The following is a 21,388-nucleotide window of genomic DNA, read 5'->3' as shown; positions in this document are numbered from 1 at the left end:
ACTACTCTTGTGAATGTGTTTGGAGGTTATTGTGGAGTATTAATTTGGTTATATATGTGAACTTCTTCGTTAAATCAATGTAATAAGGGTTTAACAATAAGTTGTCACCACGCAATCATAGTTTGATGGATAATGTAACTAGAATTAAACCTAAGATTTTTTGTTAATAGTATTTGGCCAAATAGAATTCTCAAAATTAAAGCATATTGCTGACCACTCTTGTTGAAATTAGATTTTAAAACAATGATACATAGGGTAGATGCGCATTGTTGATTTACTTGACGATATTAGATTGAAATAAATCCTTATTTTGTGTAGTTGAAATAGTTTTTTCTGAATTTTTGCTCAATATTAAAAAATATGACAACGGATTAAGTATGTAGTCCGCAAACACACTTAACTAGGCGCATAACTTGTCGTCTAACAGACTCGAACCCAGGACCTTACGGTTAATATCCACCTATTGTTGTCGCAAACACACTTAACCATTTTTGCTCAATATTGTTTTAGCCGATTTGTTCTGAAATTTTTAGATGATTTATAATAACTAGCATGTATCCCGTGCATTTGCACGAGTAATAATATAAAAGACTGTAAAAAAATATTACGGTAAAATTTTTATGGGCGGGTCAACCCACAATCCGACTCAAGTATCCATTTACTCTCACATATATCCAAATTAAGCACAGCTCTCGACCCGGCAATCCAGACACTTTAAAAATTAAGCATCATTATATATATATATATATATATATATATATATATATATATATATATATATATATATATATATATATATATATATATATATATATATATATAGATTAGTTAGTTAAAAAGTTGAACTTATATTGTTAAAATGTCACGCGTTTATCAAATTTTGGGTTGAATTTAAAATATAAATTGTTATTAGCTAGTTGGTTAAAATGTTGTATTTGTTTTGTTAGGTTGCAAGTTCGAACCATACCTATAACATTTTTAATTTTATTTTTAACCGTTTTAAGTTTATGGGCGGGTCAACCCACAATCCGACCCAAATATCCATTTACTTTTACATATATCCAAATTAATCACAGCTCTCGACCCGGCAATCCGGACACTTTAAAAATTAAGCATCATTATATATATATATAGATTAGTTAGTTAAAAAGTTGAACTTATATTGTTAAAATGTCACGCGTTTATCAAATTTTGGGTTGAATTTAAAATATAAAATGTTATTAGCCTAGTTGGTTAAAAGGTTATACTTGTTTTGTTAAGTTGCAAGTTCGAACCATACCTATAACATTTTTAATTTTATTTTCAACCCACAATCCGACCCAAGTATCCATTTACTCTCACATATATCCAAATTAACCACAGCTCTCGACCCGGCAATCCGGACACTTTAAAAATTAAGCATTATTATATATATATAGATTAACTCGTCAATAAACAAGTTTCGTTCTACGTCATTCTTTTCCCTTTTTCATGTTTTGTTTTCTATGTATTAATATATTTACTATCCTTCTTTATCTTAGTATCGAAAACATTTTAAATGGAAACAAAATATCATGGTTGCGGGGTTATGCCAATTCTTTGTAATTCAGAAATTTTATTTTTGTCTAAAACATTGTAAAATGAAATTTAAAGTGATTTTTCTAGTTGGTATATGATTATATTTTGAAATAATGATACATAATATATTATTATATTATTATTTTTATAACATAATTTAAATTAATGAAATTGTTGTACTCTTTTAAAAAAAAAAAATCAATACAAATAAAAGTTTATCAAATTCATTACTAATTTTGTATCAAGACTCCACGTTTTTATTATTTAAAAATAAATTAAAAGTTTCAAATCAAATTATGTTTGTCAAATTATTTTTAAATAAATATATTTTGTAGAAACATAACCAATCATTATAAAAAATTGATAATTAAATATTTCATAGGTTTTTGGTCAAACTCACGCGGCTACTTAAAACTTGAACAAGTCTATCAATTTTGTTTTTTTATTATATATTATATAGGATCAAATAACAAAACAGCTTATGGACTTCAGAATATGTACAAATAAGTCCCTACATTTTCAGAAGTTAAACAATTGTCATTACATTCTACAATTCAATTTATATTTTGCCTTTTGTAAAATTCTTGTCAGGTGTCAGATAAGTCCATAATTTTTAAATAGATAATAGAATTGACTTTTAAGAAAAACAAGCCGTGCCCACATTATTTTATGAATAACCAATAAACAAATTATTCAATTAATAAAAAATTACTATGATTTAAATCCGTATTATAAATAAATAAATAAAACTCATATTTAAATATATATCAGATAAAATATTAATGTTAGTGATGAAATATGTGAATTTTATTGAATCTAAGAGTTTACAAAATATTAATGTATATTCTCAAAATTGTAGAAGATTTGAGAAAAATAAATGGTATATACAACTTAACTTATTTTAATTGGAAAATTTTCTAAACTATTTTAAACCAGTAATTTCTCAATATACTTATTAATTATTCAATATATTTATTTAAAAGAATACAACAAAGTTAGATTAGTTAAGTTTTTATGTACGAGTGACCCTTAAAGAAGATTTCGAGTCAATTAATTATTGGAATGTTAATCATGACCACAACTCGTTACCTTAAAGTTTAGTAGGCTGCTTTATCGGTGTATTGTAAGGCATGGTTCTTTCATTGTATTGTTTTTGTATTACTTTGTTATTTATATTGTACCTTTTGTTTGTGCTATCTTGAAAGTCATTTGTAATGTAAAAAAATGAAAAATGATACAAATCAAGATGCTATAAGTTTTGTCATAAACTATCGAAAAATACCTCATAATACAAACAGTAAAATTACGAACCATTACAAGGTGGATACTAACCCTCTAAAAGGTGGATACGAACCCTAAGTTCATGGGTTCAAACCCGTCAGGCGGCAAATTCTGTATCTAGTTAATGGTTAAGTGTGTTTGCGGGCTACATATTTAATCCGTTGTCCCATTATTTTTTTTACTTATTTTCCAAAAAAAAAATTACAAATCATCCTGCAAAGTATAAAAACTTTATAGACACGAAGAATCGAGAAAACTATTTGTCATTTCGATGTTTCTTTTATCGCTCATAATTTCAATAGGAAAAATCCCAATAGCTATTTTACAATATACAAGGGTATTTCATGGTTTTGTCATCTAGTTAGTTGGGATAAGGTTAAATGTTTAAAAGATCAATGAGGTCTAGATATTCGAGTTCTTATTTTTTTTATAAAACTCTTCTATCAAGATGGTGTAATAAATTTGCATTGGAACCGAATAGTTTTGGGGCATCGATAATCAGATGTAAGTTTGGCCTAACTGGCTCACCAAAATGTCTAATTATCTCAGGGACGTAGCATTTAGAGGGGAATTTATCCAATGTGGAAAAGTGTTCGTGAGCAGTCTAGATTTATTGTGGGGGATGGTCTTCGATTAGAGTCTGAGACGACATTTGGTGTAGTGTCAAAAGTCTAGTTATGACGTATTCTGAGTTTGCTTTCATTGCTATATATAGAAATGTCACAGTTAAGAACATGTTTAATCATCGGTCTAGTGGTTTCACTAGCCGAATTATATATAAAATGAGATTAAACATTATATAGATTTTGTCTCATAATAGAGTTTTAATTTTGGTATGACGCAAACAAGTGTCACCGTCTGAACAAGACATTATGCGTTGACAAAATATGGATAGTTTCCATGTGGGGCTTTGCACAAGTTGTTCGTTAAAATGATTTCATATAATTTTTATTGGGAAAAATTTTGGGAGTCAATGATTCCTCAACATCTCGTTCTTTGGATGGAGCATTATTTATGGTGGAATTCTAACATATGATATGTGCATGAAAAAAATGTTGTATTATGGTTAGTCGTGTCGTATGTGTTAAAAAGAGGTTGAATCGACAACTCATTTACTTTTTTGCATTATCGAGGGATGACTAATATTTGTAGTCTTTTGTGAAGTATTACTAGGAATTATTGGGTGATGCCCAAGTTTTTAGGTAGTTGCTGATAAGTTTGAATTGATGCAACTGATATGACATACCTACATATTTGGGTTACCATCCCAATTATTCTTTGGCGGACTATCTCGTTGGAGAAAAATCATTAAACTTTCAATGATCGTAGTCGTCCGATGCGTATCATTCATAATATTATTATTATGTTTTTTAAGATTTGTTCAGAAAGTTAGTAATGTTTGTCGAAGAGTTAATTGTTTTTCTCAAAGATCTACGAGCTCGATAACTTATTAAGTACTTTTTTTTTTATTTGTTATATATATATATATATATATATATATATATATATATATATATATATATATATATATTATATATATATATATATATATATATATATATATATATATATATATATATATATATATATATATATATATATATATATATATATATATATATATATATAAAAGGATATTTAAAAGAGCACAAAGTTACAATAGCTTTCCAATTATCTAAGTATTCACATTAGACCTTGACTATTAAATGAAATAAACTATATCTCATGTTTAATTTTCTATTAACATTTTTTTAAAAGTAATATAGTTTTCTAAATATTTCTTAAATGTCACTTTAGGTTTCATCTGAAATTTAGAGCTAACTTATAAATAAACAATTGCATTATCTTATGAATAATTAATTAATTAGTACAAGTGATTTGATTATAACTATTCAATGCATTAGACTAGTTAATTAGCATGTGACAGTAAATTTAATAATAGGTTAATGAAAATTTTGTGTGTAATTAATCGCGTGTTCATATTGGTGCTTAATTTTCTTCGTAGATGACAATTACATGTTGTAAGCAAAATAAAAGCCCGAAAGCGAAAGTTTACCTATTCTCAAACCAAAACTAAAATTATGCTAGCTAATGATAAATCTTTGCAATTAACCTTCAATAATTAATTAATTATATATATATATATAGCTAGCTTCAATATTACATTAATAATTTCGTCAAACCTTAATTTTAAATGAGTTCAAATTTTATTTTATTTTTAACCATGATTTATCATTATCTCATTTAATTCATATATAATAAAAATCAATTAGGTCACATTTATTCTTTTAGATAAATACCATTTCTTCTTCTTTTTATTGAGATGATAAATTTGAATGTTCTGGTAACAAAAATTAGATATGGCAATGGTATTGTTATACCTGATCTACGGGTACTCAATGATTGGATCCGAATCGGGATAGTAGGGTGCACAACTCAAATCCGAAATTCGACACTCGATTATATTAATATTAAAAAATAATTTTTTAAGACATAGGTGACATTTCATGTCATATTATTACAATAATTACAATTAATTTAACATTTATTTTACTTTACCCACATTTTAGATTTCATTTTTTAATAGGAAAAATTATGTATATCTCAACTCTTTATATCTTTATTATGATTATATTTTTAAAATTTTATATTATTAGTTTTAAAATTATTTATATTTAATAAAATTATGTTTTACATTTTAATCAGATAATATGGTATTCATCGGGAATCGAGTACCCGACATAAATAAATAATCGTCAGAGTTGGGTAATAAAATAAAAATTGAGTTTGAGAATGAGAATAGATATTAAGTATGATAATAGTTTCTCTAACAAAAATAAAAATAATTAACTATAATAACATACTAAACCCTCAAAAATGTCAAATCAAATTCTCTAATAATAAGTTCAAATAATCAATTAATTCAGCCTGGCAATATTAAATGACTCGATCAATCTTGGAATAACATGATCATAAGCAAATTATCATCATGACCATTGTCTCCCATGCAATACAATTGTAAATCATTTAACAAATTTGATTATCATCAATAAAATAAGCAGTTCATGCCAATGTTCTCGAAGTTATTCAGGTGTATAATCAAATTGATTCATTTCAAATAAATAAAAAAATAGATTTAAATTGTGACTATATATATATATATATATAGAAGAAAGAGATAGGAAAGCAACAGTCAAGAATTAGTGAACACGAATACATTAAAATAAGGAAAACTTGCATAAAGAAAATCTGAATATTTTTTGACTTTTATACCCAAAAAGATCTAGAATAAAAAGCTAGCTAGATATATAGTAATAATGCAATGACTAAGAATCTTCTTCTTTTATGTGAAAACACAAATACTAACCTATATAAACACAACTTATTTCACACCATACATAGACTTTGATTGATCATATATTCAAAACTTTATAACCTTTTCTTAAAAGAAATTCAATGTATTATGATATAAAAATCAGAATCGTTTAAGTCTAACGACAAAAATATAAGTGCTCAAAGTAACGTCAAACCCATTAAAAATAGAATTGGTTAACTATTTGAGAAACAATAACAATATTGATTATAATGATAACTATAACAAGGTAAGCATAAAAAAAATGTAAATTATAAGTTATACTTTTTACTTTTTATTTTTAAATAAAAAATCATGCATATAATAAAAGATAGCTAGTTTAAATGTATCATCAAAATCATGTAATAAGAACTAATCAAATAAAAATACTTATAAAATAAAAACTAACATGAAAACAAAACAGAAAAGTGAATATAATTTATTTATTTTAATACAAACTGAATCATTCGAGTATAATAATGAATCCACATATGCCAAAATCATAAAAATTGCATTAAATAAATAGAAAATATCCATCACTGACAGGGCTTAAAAGAATGGTTGTATCATGGTTTTAAATGATACACATACTCCTCTACCAAATACACAAATGAAAATTAAATGATAACCTCATTTAATTCTCAAATATTATCAACCTTGAATATATTATAACAATATATATATATTACAATTTATAAAAACAAAATATTGATCAGTATATATAGTTCATTTTATGATTGATAATTAATGATTTTTTTTTATTTTATCTAAAATTAATGTTTTGGTTGAGTTGTTTTTTTTCACAATTTACCTAAACTAACAAAAATATGAATCACTAAAATGGTTTATTCAATTCAAGAAAAATAATTTATGAATTTAAGTTTTTATGATTTTTATTAATTAACTCATAAATAATTTATTAGTCTCAAATAGAAAGAGTCTTCCTTACACAATCTAATATATCTTGAATTCGATTTTTATTATTTGAAATGAGTCATGATTGTGGCGTTATAATATATATTTTAAGAGAAGAATCAATAATTCAATCCCTACTTTAGCACATTTATTTAAGGAATAAAAGAAAAATCAAAGTGTAAACTGATTAGAAGAAAATGATATTATTAATAAACTTAAAATTAGACATCTTATTCTTATCTAGATTTAAAATGAAATAAAAATATTTTTTCTACATCAGCAAGGTCAAGTGTGACATGGCATGAAATTTCTATTTATTGGAAAAAGAAAGTGTGACGTGGCAGAGAGCATATAAGAAATTGCCAATTTTGACAAGTTCAAACAATAAGTAGACTACGAAACCGGCGCTAAGACTCCCACCCTACTTTGTTACCCCACCCAACAAGTAACAATTCTTACAATTATACCAATATATTTGATCTATTATTAATAACAAATGTACTTATTATTATACTTGTATGATCTAATTATTAATATGTATCTCCAACTTTGACTCCAAATCTAAGTATTTTAAACTATAGAATCAAAATTATTTGACATAAATCTCTAAATAAAAACTTATTTATGATTATTTTTTAAATTTAAAAAGTTATTATAGTCATTTTCGAGTTCAATTGATGGGGAACAAACTTGGGTTAGGTTGAGTTTAACATGAACCTGTCATGTTTAGTAATTCAGATAAAAATTTCTAACTAATTTTGTTTATTTGTAATTGATCTGAACCCAATTCGATTTAACTCGATGAAATTAATATCACATATCTCAATTTTAAATTAAAATGACATAAACACAAAAGAACTATGAAGATAAATTCGTTTTAATAAACTCTACAAAAGAAAATAAGTGAGTGAATAGAAAATGACAAACACACAACTCTTAAAAAAATTGTAAATGGATTGACCTATCTTTTATAGGTCATTTCAAGTCAACTTGACATATTTATTAATCAGGTTAAACGGGTTTAACTCATAACCGGATTTAATTTTCTTTTTATGTAGGGTCTAGTAGTGTTTTTGTGTTGGTAAGAAATTGTGAACCATATAAACAAATAAATAGGGTCTCAAATTTACTTATGTTTTAGTAAAAAAAAAAAACATAAATTTCAATTTTTTCCACCATTCATCCAATTGAACTAAGATTGGAAACATTATAATTGTATTATATGTATTGAGTACTTTAATTTATATAAAAATGAAAATTTACTTACGTCATTACCCAAAATTCAGAGGTTATTTTTGTCTTTTAATAAATTAAATTATAACAGCATTAAATTGTCCAAGTCTCTTTAAATAGCACCACCGGCCCTCATTAGCAATCAGATCTGCAGATGCCTTTCTCTCTCCTATTCTCTGCCCAGACTGCCCGGAATTCCCCTTTTCCTCCTCTCTCAAAATCCGATCATTGCCCGTTGACTATTTTAATGAATTCGCCGGAATTTCCCACCGGAAAATCCCCACGCCGGGAACTCCAAGGTCCAAGACCCACACCCTTAAAAGTCCGTAAAGATTCTCACAAAATCCGTAAGCCACCTGTAGCTCCGGCAGCCCAGCCGCCTTTTCAGCCGGCTCAACCAAGACAGCCGGTCATAATCTACACTGTCTCTCCTAAAATAATCCACGCCGATCCAAGCGAGTTCATGAACTTAGTCCAACGGCTCACCGGCGCTTCTTCATCTTCTTCCATGGTCACAGCTCCTTCTTCTTTCTCGCAGTTTCATGAAACCGGAGCAATTTCACCGGCGGCAAGATTTGCAGCAACGGAGAAAACGAAATTGTCGCCGGAAAAACAGAGAGGTCATCATTTGATGAACGAGGAATTGGGTATGTTTGATCAGGTACTATTGGAGAGGACGCCGACGGGAACTTTATTCCCCGGAATTTTGTCTCCGGGACCGGCGTCTCTACCGCCGATTCCGTCGAAGATGTTTCAATCTCCGGCGGCGGCGGCAGATCCAAATCCTTTTAATACTATGTTTAATGATTTTAGTCCTATGTTGGGAAATAGTAGTTTTATGATTCCAAGTCCATCTAATTATTTTCTATCGCCAAAATTTTCATCACCAACGACAACAACAACTCCATCTATGGACATTTTCAATAATTTCTTTGACTTGTAATGTTTGACCTAATTCTTTTTTCATAGACAGATATTGATTAATAGACATGTTTTATATTTCTATTTTTATGCTTCTGACTTTTTAATATTTATTTTGTTTGCAAGTTGTGAATTTATTATTTGTACCCGCTTTTATTATGCCGTTTCTCTCAATTTTAATGTAACACTGAAAATGTTACATGTCACATAATAATATTTTCAATTTTAACATGATGTTTAAAAATCACTCTCAAGTAATCTAAGATGATGGTATTCCGAATGTATCTTCATTCAATACACAAATAATTCAATGTTTATCTGTCAACAATTTTTCGCATCTCATCTCTCTTTTTGGCACTAACTCAACAGGCTCTTCGCGACAAAATTATTGTTCTTGTTTTCTTTGTTTAATTGGTTGTATTTTAAAATATATAATCATTTTAACCCACTAACGTAGTTAGGGTGTCGAGAATAGTTCTTTAGAAATCAAAGAAATAATAAGTTTGATTTTCACTCCGAACGATTTAAATTGAAATAGTGGTCATGATTGTGGGTCTTATTATTCTATTAATATAAAATTGATTCAATGTTATTATAATGTCTATTAGATTACATTAGATAATTTTTTGTTTTTTTTCCAAGGTGCCTCAGAGCCTCTAGGGTGGTCCTTATCGTGGCTGTGGCTGTCTAGCTGACCTCACCCTAAGGTCGGTCCTGTTTGACATACTCCTCATAAGACTTCATATATAGTCTTTGGCGATGAAAAATGAGATGAATTGACAATATTGTTTAATTATGATATGTGATTATATTTAAATCAATACATTCAAAACATCTCTTTTAGTCTTCAAGGTACTATTAACAATCATTAATACTAAATGAGTCTTTATTTTTTTTTTTCTATTATTGGTTGTACTAATTTTGTTTAATCAAATTATAAACTACCTTATTTAAAAATGAAAAAAAAAAAGATTCAACTTGTACTAATGGATTAAGCATTCCCATCTTTATATAATCAATAATTCACATGTAGATAGATATATGGATCAAAACTTTAACATATCCGGGTAGGTTAAGTGTTTATATATTGATAGAGAAGGGACAATATTTTTATACTATGAATCTCAATTTATATGACTTGTTTGTTTTTCTATATCTATTTGTAGATTGGTTATTACTCTGATTAACCAATTTTGATTATAAAAAGAGGTTGTGTAATTCAAACAACTGAAGTCACCACATGATTTCCTAAGTATTATTAATTATGAGAGATTGAAAATATTGAATATTTAAATACTTAGTTGAAGAAAAAAGAAACAAGAAGGAAGCGACAGGAAGAAAGAGTTAAATCATTATTATTATTAAGATCTTATGATAGAATGATAAATCAAGGGTATTTTTAAATGTTATTATCTCAGTTTAGGGCCTAGTTGATTTTTTTTTCATTTTTTTATTATCTATTTTAGTAGCTTATAAACTTTAAGAGAAAGTGACCGACAACCCAAATAGGGTTCTAATTATTTTAATGTTTTTTTTATTTATAGTTTAATTCTATAAAAAAAAAATATACATATATTTTAGTTCACAATTAAATTAGAACAATTATAAAATATATCTATTATAAGTCTATAGCCTTTACTATTAAGATTTTTATAAATTTCTCTTTACCAATATTAATTTTAATTCTCATAATTTGGTTCTTTTTTTTCTAAAGAAGAATAAAGAATAACATAATACAAATCTGAACACTTACCGCGAGTATCACAACCAATCAAACCGAAAATCCGAATGTTATGCCGAGTTTCACATCAAATCAAACGTATGATTATCAAAAGAAAAAAAAATGATAATGCGAAATAAATAGACTAAAACAATGAACAAATCAGCACTGCCCCCACAAAACCGAAAAAATGAGAATCAAATATCAAACCATCAATGAATTTTTTTGTCTACCTTAATGCCCAATGCAGTTAAATGAAACCGAATCAAGACACAATTCTAAAGAACATCGTCAAGCCTCTACCAATTTGATTACTCTTGATTTAATATTTTGGCAATTCATTTAAACTATTTAAGTACAAATCAAAAGTTTTGGCCATGTCCATTTGTTAAGAGAGTTAGCTTTAGTCCATAACTCAAAAAACATGATCCAAATTACACCTTCAACTTCACATTAGTACAAATTAATCAAAAAATTGAATCCAAAATCAAACAACAACATGAACAAACTAACGAATCAAATCAAATCAACTCGAAAAATGTGTACTTGGCGTCAACCAAGGAGAACCCACATTCTCCAAACCACCATCAGATCTCATCAACTGATCAGAATCCTCATGAACAACAGACAAAATACTAACCATCGGTTTCCTCGCCGGCAGAATCGGCAACGGCGCCTCCCCTTTAACCATCCTCGCCGCCTCTCTAACCATCGGTCTATCATCTGCTTTAGGATGAACACAAACCAATCCAACCATCAACATCCTCTCCATTCCCGCCATATTAAACCTTCCATTCAATCTCACATCAACAGCCTCCATTAAACAACCTTTTCCCCACAATCCCCAAACCCAATCCGATAACCCCAACCCACCTTCATCCACTGGTTTTCTCCCTGTCGCCACTTCTAAAACCACCATCCCAAAGCTGTAAACATCGGTCTTAACGGTTGGAACACCCAAATAAACATACTCCGGCGCAAGATAACCCATTGTCCCCGCCGGCAGTGTGGCGTCCCTGGTCGAACAGCTGTGATCATACGCCTCTGCTAAACCGAAATCCCCGAGCTTGGGGATGAATTCGTCGTCGAGCATTATGTTACAGCTTTTTACATCTCTGTGAATGATTTGACGTTCGCATTCTTCGTGAAGGTAGACTAACGCGGATGCGATTCCTAGGATTACCTTTACTCGTTTTTCCCATGTTAGAAAACATAATAATGGATTGTTTGGTTTATGGAGAATTCGAGCTAAGCTTCCGTTTGGCATGTATTCATAGACAAGAACAAGTTCGGGTCCTTCGCAACACCAACCTTGAAGCTGGACGAGATTCTTGTGTCTTAAGCAGCCGACAACCGTTGCTAATTCTGTCGCGAATTGGTTTCGGAGAGAACCAATTTGGGTTACTTTGCTGAATCTCTTGACCGCGACTGTCCCGCCGGAGGGGAGTGAGCCTTGGTAGACGACGGCGGATGCTCCTTCCCCGATTATCATCTTCCTGTTGAAACCTTTTGTAGCGGATTTAATCTCCATCAAAGATAATCTTTTGGGTATTCTGTTTTTAGCTTGGAATCGGGTAAATTGTCGTTCGTTTTGTACATTTGATTTGATTCTTCTTCTCTTTATCACGCACCAAGTGCATAACCCAAAAATTGCACATACAGATAAAAGGACTATGATCAAGCCAACCGAAAGCAGGGCGAGTTCGAGCATGCTCCTGCCTAATTTACGATTATTCGACAACCCATTTTCAACGTATAGATCATTGTCATTCTGTGAGCACATGAAACAGTCTTCTTCCGAAAACGAAAACGAATCTTCCATTGACATTGTAGAAGGAAGTGCGATAGAGGATTTGAAACGCCATTCATCAAGCAGGTGGAGTGCAGAACCTCTTCCATTAGAAGCAGAGAAACCCACATGCATAAACTCCTTAAAATGCTGAGAAAGATCAATGGAAGCCACGAGTAATGGAGTTAAAGGCTTCATCTTAGTATACCCAACCCAAACCATAAGTTTCTTATCTCCATCTTTATATTCAACCCAAGCTGTCATTTTCCTATCACTTCTTAAATCAATACCTTTAGAAATCAAATTTACAGAAACTACAGATACAACTGAATTTAAATCAATCCCAATATGATTATCATTCACATCCTGTAGTAAAGGATCGAAATTAGTATCGAATTCGACAGCAAAGAATCTATCTTGACTTTCTGGTTCCCAATCGGGAAGACCCATACGACCATACATTAGACTGAAAGAATCGATATTGGATGTAATCAAGAAAGCAAGACCGTCGCCGAATGGGCAGAGAGGAGAATGGGAAATTGTGAATGAAAATCGGCAAGAGAAAGAAGATACGGATTTGTTGTTGTATGGGTCAAGAAATCGAATCGGAGAAACGTGGAAAGCTCTGCCGATTCCTGATGAAGAATTGGGTGGTTGGGCACAGCTGCGTTCTTGGGTTAGGCTTATGGAACCGTTTCTTAAAACGGCGCCGCCGAACAGAGTGACGTTAATTGAATTTGAAAAGGGTATGAAAGACCGCGAAATTGAATCGGACGAGAGGAAGAAGATGAAGATGGTGAGGACTGAGATGAGTGGAGATGGAGAAGAATGCATCGGCTTGGCTCGGCTCGTTCATCAAGTGATGGATAATCGTAGTGAATTTGAATCTTTGATCGTCTTTCATTACATCGATGGTTTATGTTGCAGAGGAGAAAACTGATTAATATTTACTTTAATATTTGAAATCTCAAAATTATAAATATGTTAAAATGAAATATAAAATTTACTTAAGGGTTAACTCAAGTAAGATTTTGGTCCAAGAATCTCAAGAAGATAAGTTAGATGTATAGATTCTTATTCTATCATACTTATCAATTATAATATTGGGGATTTGTTATCGATATTATCGGTGATAGATTCATCCGGTTTTGCTGTTGTTTTTTTAAATTGTACATTGATTTGGCTCGTCTAAACTGCGTTGGACATGACGTCAAACAATTTTTTTTATCGACGTTTTGGTACTTGGTTCTCATTTCTTCGGTTTTATGGGTACCGATTATTTAATCTTCCCTTTAATCGGTTTGTTTAGAATTTAGTTGAGGGTGGGACTCAGATAACAATTGTATTATTTTGGGATTTTTTTCTCCTTTATATTTTTTTATGAAATAATTTTTATTATACAATACTTGATTTTCTCAAATGAATTTTTATCCATCTTCTTCCTTTATTGCAATATTTTATTTTCTTTATAAATTTATTATATTTATATATAAAAAAATACAATTCTCTCTAATTTCAATTTTTTCTCAATTATTTTAAATAATTGTACATTCAAATTACATTATAGAATTTAGAACTTTTATATTTCAAAAAAATACTTAATTTAATATACAAATACATTCAAATTTGTAAATCATAAAGTTATGTATTTTTGTATGTTTATAAAAAATAATTATCAAATTTATTAGGTTACATTTTTTTTAATCACTAAAACCACTCATTTAAGAATGCGCGACGGACTCGAACCCAGAACCTCATACGGGGTAAGATATAAGCCCCATCGGCATTAATGAAATGATACACATAGGGCAGTTAAGAAAGGCTACTTATGGACTTTATAGGCTTGCCTGGTAAGTTCAAGAATACTTGTTGCCCTGGATGCTTGGTTTCCAGGCCGATGCATAATCTTCTTATCCGCGCAATCAACGTGTATCGTTACTTTGCTTTAAACGTAAAGCAGAAGGATGTTGAAAATATATATTTCTTGTTACTACTAGGTTAGAAAGGAGATCAATATATATATTTTGTCCCTTTAAGAAAAATCAAATATGATTAAAATTATCATAATTCCAGTTTCACCCAATTCAAAATTTAATTTTCATTTAATAAAACCGATTTAACCTCTCTTGTTGTCACTAAAATATAAGAGGGGTCAATATATACGTTTTGTCCCTTCAAATATAATTAAAATTATGTTAGTTCCAGTTTCACCCAATTCAAAATTTGATTTTCATTTAATAAAAATGATTTAGGTTAAAATGTCATATAAGAATAGAACTTGATAATATTAATACAACTAGTCATATTATCTCTAAATTGATTCCCACTAAAACGACATCTTTCAAATACTTATGAAATATCAAAATTAATTATATTAGCTGAAGTCCTAATTAGGTTATAATATGTAGTAACAAATAAGGAATAGATACATAATCTAGTATTTATTTTCTCAATTAACTTTAAAATGTTACAACACAATCAGACAGAGAATAATCCAAATCTCCCAGTCAATAAGGAATAGACAGACCCTTTTTAAGCAAAAAAAATTCAATTCATTAAGTCTTGGGACCAATAATAATAAATAGTACAGAAAAGTACAAGAGAGTATTTTATATTTTTCAAGGCAAATGAATGGGAAAAATTATTATTATTTTCTTATTAAGGTATAGAAAACTCTTTTAATTAACAGCAAAAAATAGATAAATTGCATTTAAAATTGCAATGAAATTATGAAATGGATTCTTTAATAAGGATATATCTAATAACTACAACAAAAAATAAAAGTTATAATAAAATGATTCATTTGTCACTTGAATACTAATTCATATAATAAATTCTTTAAGATAATATTTGTATAATTTGTTTCTTGATATTGAGAATATTATAAGATGATTTGTTGAAGAAGTCTACAAGTCTTTTGTTTGTTTCTAGATATTGAATTTATTTTTAAATTGCTAACAAATTCCTTAACATATATTTCATAAATCACAAAAAGAAATACATCATTGGATTCATCTCCTCTACATCAATTCTCAGCCTTGTAAATAGATCTTTCTTTGGGGTTATCAATCCATGATGACTAGTACAAGATGACCCTCAAACTTCATATTTATTTATTATTCATAAAAATAAAAATAAAAATGGTTCTTCCAGCTTACTAAAGGTCTTACTTGGATTATTTGAATATTTTTAAAAAAAATTATCATATTTTTATATATTATTTAATTAATGAAATTATAAAAAAAAATACTAAAAGATTATTATTATTATTTTTTGAAAGAATAAAATTTTAAATTAATCTCGAAAATCGCAACAAAATGGTAAAATCCATAAAAAAAAAAAAAAACAATACAATATAATTAATTATGTTATAATTTGTCATAAGTTATTTATAATCAATTAAAATTAAAAAACAGGTAAATATAATTTTTTACACAAACGGTTCCAATTGATTTGTTTGTCCTTTTACGATCGTAGTGGTTGTCTTGTCTGAACGAAATTTATACATTTCCTTTCTATACACGGTTAATTAGGTTAATTAGGGGTGTTCAATATTTGGTCTGAACCGAATATCCGACCGAATTCGAATTCACCGAATTCGAATAAACCGAATTCGAATTATATTTTCGGTTTTCGAATCGAATTTTAAACCGATTTGAATTCAAATACGGTTTTCGGTTTGGTTTTCGAGTTTAGGTTTCAACTCGAAAACCAAACCGAAAACCGAATTCATTTTTATTATTCATTTTTATTATTTATTTTTATTATATATTATATAACTTATTACATATTATATATTAAATTACATGGCCTCTTACTATATCTCTAAATTAAATCCATAATTCCTCATTCATTTTCCCCTTTCTCTAGCTATCCACACCTCTCAACCGCCATATATTGTTGTCGTCGACACTGTTTTACTTTCGTCGTTCAATTGTCGAATATATATTGGCGTTAGCCACTAAGCTAAGTTTGCATGATTTATATTTTTTTTATAATTTAAGTAGATAAGATCTCTTTAACAACTTATTTATTTTGTTAACTCTTTTAAAAAAAATTATAAGTATGGGATGTTCTTTATTTGGTCTAAACCGAATAACCGACCGAATTCGAATAAACCGAATTCGAATTTAATCAAATCGGTTCGGTTTTCGAATTTGCTTAAAAAAAATAAAAATTCGAAGAACCCGAACCGAAAATTCGAAGAACCCAAAAACCGAATCGATGAACACCCCTACAGTTAATCGCCCTATTTATCTTAACTTATATCGTTTCAGTGCATTTTACAGGCTTATCCAAAATATGCTTATTACAGTCCCTTTGCAGATTTTTTATCAAGTTTGTAAACCATATCGGTGTTATAAATTCATTGTTTTAGTTTCAATGCAACTAATTTTTTTCCACCAATAATTTAAAAAATATTATTTATCTTAAAAAAATAATTTTCAATTATATATATTTTTACTAAAAAAATGATATTTAAATAACCTAATCTAAATAATTGAATTATTTTGTTTACTTGTAACATACTTTTCACAAATGTATAAACTTACTTATTCAACAAAAAAATAAAATCATAAAGAGTTTAAATAATATTTATCCCATAACAAATCGACCAAATATTATATCAAATATGTATTCTTGCTATATTCTCTCATTTGTGATTTACAGCTGTAAAAATGATATGTAAAAAAAAGTAAAAACAAAATTATTATTATTGGTTTGGGTTTTGAAATTTGACCGAGTCAATACGGCATTATATGTGTGACTTTAGTATCATAACTCGCCAAACACGATTTAGAGTTAACTCGTAAAACCTTAATCAGATCTTTACACATCTGATACATACCTCCGCCGGAGCAACCACTCTGCATCACCATCAACACCTTCGCCACCGCATTACTCTTCATCGCCACCGCCATCGCCGTCGCATTTCTAGACATATAACAAACGCTCCACAAAACCGCCACCCCGTTCTCCGTCGCCTCTCCCGATGTCGATTTCGTCATTATTCTCTTCACCACTCCAGAAACGCATTTCTCATCTTCTCCAATCGCCGATCTACCTTCCGTACATGAAGAAACCATCTCTAGAAGCTTCATAATCTGTTCGATCACCGGCGCCGTTGTTATGGAGCTCCATAGAATGTCGCCGGCGGTTTTCGCGATACCTTTTTGAATTAGATCATGTTTTACTGTCTTCCTTGATTTTGATATTGCTATCAGGCATGATAATACAGCTTGTTTCGTGATCTGATCATCAGTTTCGATTAATAAACAGTATAATACCTGTAATAAGCCGATTGAACTCTGTGATTCAGAATCTAACGAAATGGATTCCAAAACCCTAGCTGAAGCGATCTTCGAACTAGTTTTTCCTCTACGAAGAACAATCAGAAACGATGACAAACAATCATTAACCAATTTATTCACCTTATCAACTCCAACTTCGATTATAATCAAAGCTAGAATCTCAATAACCGTTTCTAAAATCTCAATTTCTTTCACATTCTTCTTCAGAATTCTAACCAACGCAGATACCAGATCACATTTAACCGCCAAAAACTCACGGTTCTGATCCGAAAACCTAGCGAAATCTGATATTGCGGATAAGTTATTCAAACGAAATTCAGAGTTTCCAGTCTCGATGTTTCGAATTGAATATGTGACCTGTTGTTTTGAGATCAGTTGAGAAGAACATGGAGTGGAATCCGGAGAGAGACGGAGGAGTGTGTCGGAGAAATGGCGGATGAGATTTCGGAGATTGAGATTTGGAATGATATCAGTTGATTGAAGAACTTGCATTGTAACTGGACAGGTGTTGTGACCGGTTTCGAGCCAGGTTTGAATGCTGGATCGGTCGTAGGTAACGCCGGTGCAAAGACTTACCGGAGATTTCATCACATCCATTGAAATTGGACACCGGAATGGCGCCGGAATTGTAACGTAGAGATTGCTTTTCTTTCCTTTCATTTTTTTCATTTTTCTTATCGATTTCAGTTTCGGACTGAAATGGGGAAGAATATATATATATATATATATATATATATATATATATATATATATTAAGTAGGGAGGGGTTTATAAAGGGTAGTCAAATTTTAGACTTTTGATTAGCCAATCAGAAACGTTGACTATAGTCAAACTAAAAAAAATATATAAAAAAAAGGTTTTCTCCTTTTGTCAAATTTTGTTTTCTAATATTTTGAGTTTTAATTATTTTAAAATATTTGATTGGATCAATATTTATATGTAAAAGGTTTCTAGCATCCAAATGTGTTTGAGTTATATTCTTTTTCTTCTGAGTTATTGTTGTGTTTTAGTTCGATTTGATATGTGTTTAGTTGGATAGAATCATTTTTAAATTCAAATAATACTTTCAATCGTTTATATGTTATTTGTTGTTCATAATCTCTGGTTAATAAGTGATCATTTCTCGATTTTGTATCCGTCCTCTTTTTTAAAACAAATAAGCTGAAATAATTGAATCTCTAAATTTTTTTTATTTTTTTTTAATAATATATATAGATATATGAATTATTATCATTTGTATGAACTTTTTCAACTTTATTTATCTCAACTAATTATAATTTTAAATATCATCTGAAATATTTAGTAGAGAATTTTTCTTTTCATTAGTTTCTCTACCGTTTCATTAGTCTGTTCAAATTACTCTACCCCTGTTCTTATTGTTTAAGAATTTAAATGAGTTCATCTTTTTAAGTGAGTGACTCTCAACAAACTGTATTATATTATTAAATATTTTCTATTGAAAGTTTTATTTTTATAAATTATTTTTACAATTTGATTTTTAGATATTATTTTGTATTATTATTTACTAATTAATTTTTTTATAGGTAAATACTTATAAAAAAATTATAATAATTAAAAAACTAAAACGACTTCACATCTAAGATATCCACTTCAATTTAAGACATTTATAATGAAAATCGAACTCGTAACATTTAGTTTTTAAACACGAATCTTATCGTTCAAACCATCACATATATATTCTCTATATTATTATATCATGGAAGTGTTTGATTTTTTACAAATAATCAACCATTAAAGATTAATATGTCTAGCTCCTAATTAAGTAAATTTTGATCTGAGTTTTCAGTCAAACCTCTCTTTGAATTTGAATATATTTTTCCAATTTAAGATGTTCTTCAATCTGGAGGTTGATCAGTTTAGTTTTAAGATGGCCAAATCTTGATATTTTTAATTGAAAACTTAATATCTTTTAAGACTCTTGATAATGTTTGACCAGCCACATCTAGATCTACCTACTGTTTGAAATTATTTTCTTTGTATAATTTACATATAATTTCGGTTTCTAGATGTAAAAGCTCACCATTGTATTCTCTCACATTTATGTTATGGTCTTTACTTAAATATAATAATAAAAAAAAAATCATTTTTTATACTTTTGTAAGGTTAAAGTTTATATTAAAATATGTCTAAAAAAACATTTAAACTCAATAATACCCAACCCTCTTAATTAAACCGTGAGGAACTTAGAAAAAAAAATTAAAAAATCTAAAATCAAATAAATTTTGTCAAAAGGTTAGAAAATTTGGCACTACAATGCCATGAAAATTCAAACACGCAAAGAGAGAGAAAAATAAAGAAAGTCTTTTAAACGATTACGTTGAATTCTAGGTGATTTATAAAATATTTTATATTTTATATTCAATTAATATTATTTTAACCTACTGTTTCTGGCCTAAAATGTTGAGTTTGGGTCTTGTGGGTCTATTTATGTATATGATTTTATTGAGGTTCAAACCTAATAGTCTCATATATATTTGATTTTTAAGTACTCTTGTTTTATGATTAATTAGATTAAGTTAATAAATAATAAGATTATAGATTTGTTAAAGATAATATAATTCACTATCTACAAATAATTATTAGTTTATTTTTAACTTAAGATAATTGTTATTACTCCAATATTTAAGTTGTTTAATTAGGTTATCATTTATAAAATAAGTATTAAATTTGTCAATCTATTTAATTTAAAATATGAATTAAGTTCATTTATTAATATAAAGATAAATAAATTTTAAATTCATTATTAATTCAATCACATTTTTTTTATTGTATTGCACGTTTTTATTAATCTATATATATATATAATGATTCTTAATTTTGAGAGTGTCCGAATTGTCGAGTCGAGAAATGTGGTTAATTTGGATATATATGTGAGAGTAAATAGATATTTGGGTCGAATTTTGGGTTAACCCACCCATAAATAAACTTAAAACGGTTAAAATAAAATTAAAAATGTTATAAGCATGTTTTGAACTCGCAACCTAACAAAAACAAATACAACTATTTAACCAACTAAGCTAATAACACTTTATATTTAAAATTAAATACAAAATTTGATGAACGCGGAACGTTGTAACAATATGTTTTTATCCGTGTACATCGCACGAGAATCTTCCTAGTTTTATTAATAAAGGTTATAACAATTGGCGACACTATTAATATATATATAATTTCATTATAAATAAAGTTTTCAGCTTAACAAGTTTAAAAAAAAAATTAAATATTTCAATTTTTTTCACTAAGTGCATATTAAATTAAATAGAATGTAGGTCCTAAGATAATAAGTT

The 21,388-nt window shown here is 28.7% G+C and overlaps 3 protein-coding genes across 3 annotated transcripts; 1 reads left to right on the top strand and 2 right to left on the bottom strand.

Annotated features, from left to right (window-relative positions):
* Positions 1-8,483: 8,483 nt before the first annotated feature.
* LOC124910284 (protein MKS1) lies at positions 8,484-9,347 on the top strand. The gene has a single exon (XM_047450912.1). The coding sequence runs from the start codon at positions 8,493-8,495 to the stop codon at positions 9,279-9,281; it is 789 nt and encodes a 262-aa protein (XP_047306868.1). The 5' UTR covers positions 8,484-8,492; the 3' UTR covers positions 9,282-9,347.
* Positions 9,348-11,339: 1,992 nt separating this feature from the next.
* On the bottom strand, positions 11,340-13,714 carry LOC124944379 (L-type lectin-domain containing receptor kinase S.6). Its single transcript, XM_047484626.1, has one exon. It carries the CDS (start codon positions 13,600-13,602, stop codon positions 11,506-11,508), a length of 2,097 nt encoding a protein of 698 aa, XP_047340582.1. The 5' UTR covers positions 13,603-13,714; the 3' UTR covers positions 11,340-11,505.
* Positions 13,715-17,341: 3,627 nt separating this feature from the next.
* Positions 17,342-18,761, bottom strand: LOC124910263 (U-box domain-containing protein 28-like). The gene has a single exon (XM_047450890.1). The coding sequence runs from the start codon at positions 18,747-18,749 to the stop codon at positions 17,514-17,516; it is 1,236 nt and encodes a 411-aa protein (XP_047306846.1). The 5' UTR covers positions 18,750-18,761; the 3' UTR covers positions 17,342-17,513.
* Between the last annotated feature and the right edge of the window lie 2,627 nt (positions 18,762-21,388).

This window comes from Impatiens glandulifera, chromosome 7 (assembly GCF_907164915.1).
Source record: "Impatiens glandulifera chromosome 7, dImpGla2.1, whole genome shotgun sequence".
In the NCBI taxonomy this organism is placed as follows: domain Eukaryota; kingdom Viridiplantae; phylum Streptophyta; class Magnoliopsida; order Ericales; family Balsaminaceae; genus Impatiens; species Impatiens glandulifera.
Note: the sequence above shows the minus strand (reverse complement) of the source record. Positions and strands in the feature narration are given on the sequence as shown.

What these genes read in the sequence shown, in the direction of transcription:
- LOC124910284 (XM_047450912.1), top strand. Translation starts at nt 8,493, where the DNA reads ATGCCTTTCTCTCTCCTATTCTCTGCCCAGACTGCCCGGAATTCCCCT.
- LOC124944379 (XM_047484626.1), bottom strand. Translation starts at nt 13,602, where the DNA reads ATGCATTCTTCTCCATCTCCACTCATCTCAGTCCTCACCATCTTCATC.
- LOC124910263 (XM_047450890.1), bottom strand. Translation starts at nt 18,749, where the DNA reads ATGAAAAAAATGAAAGGAAAGAAAAGCAATCTCTACGTTACAATTCCG.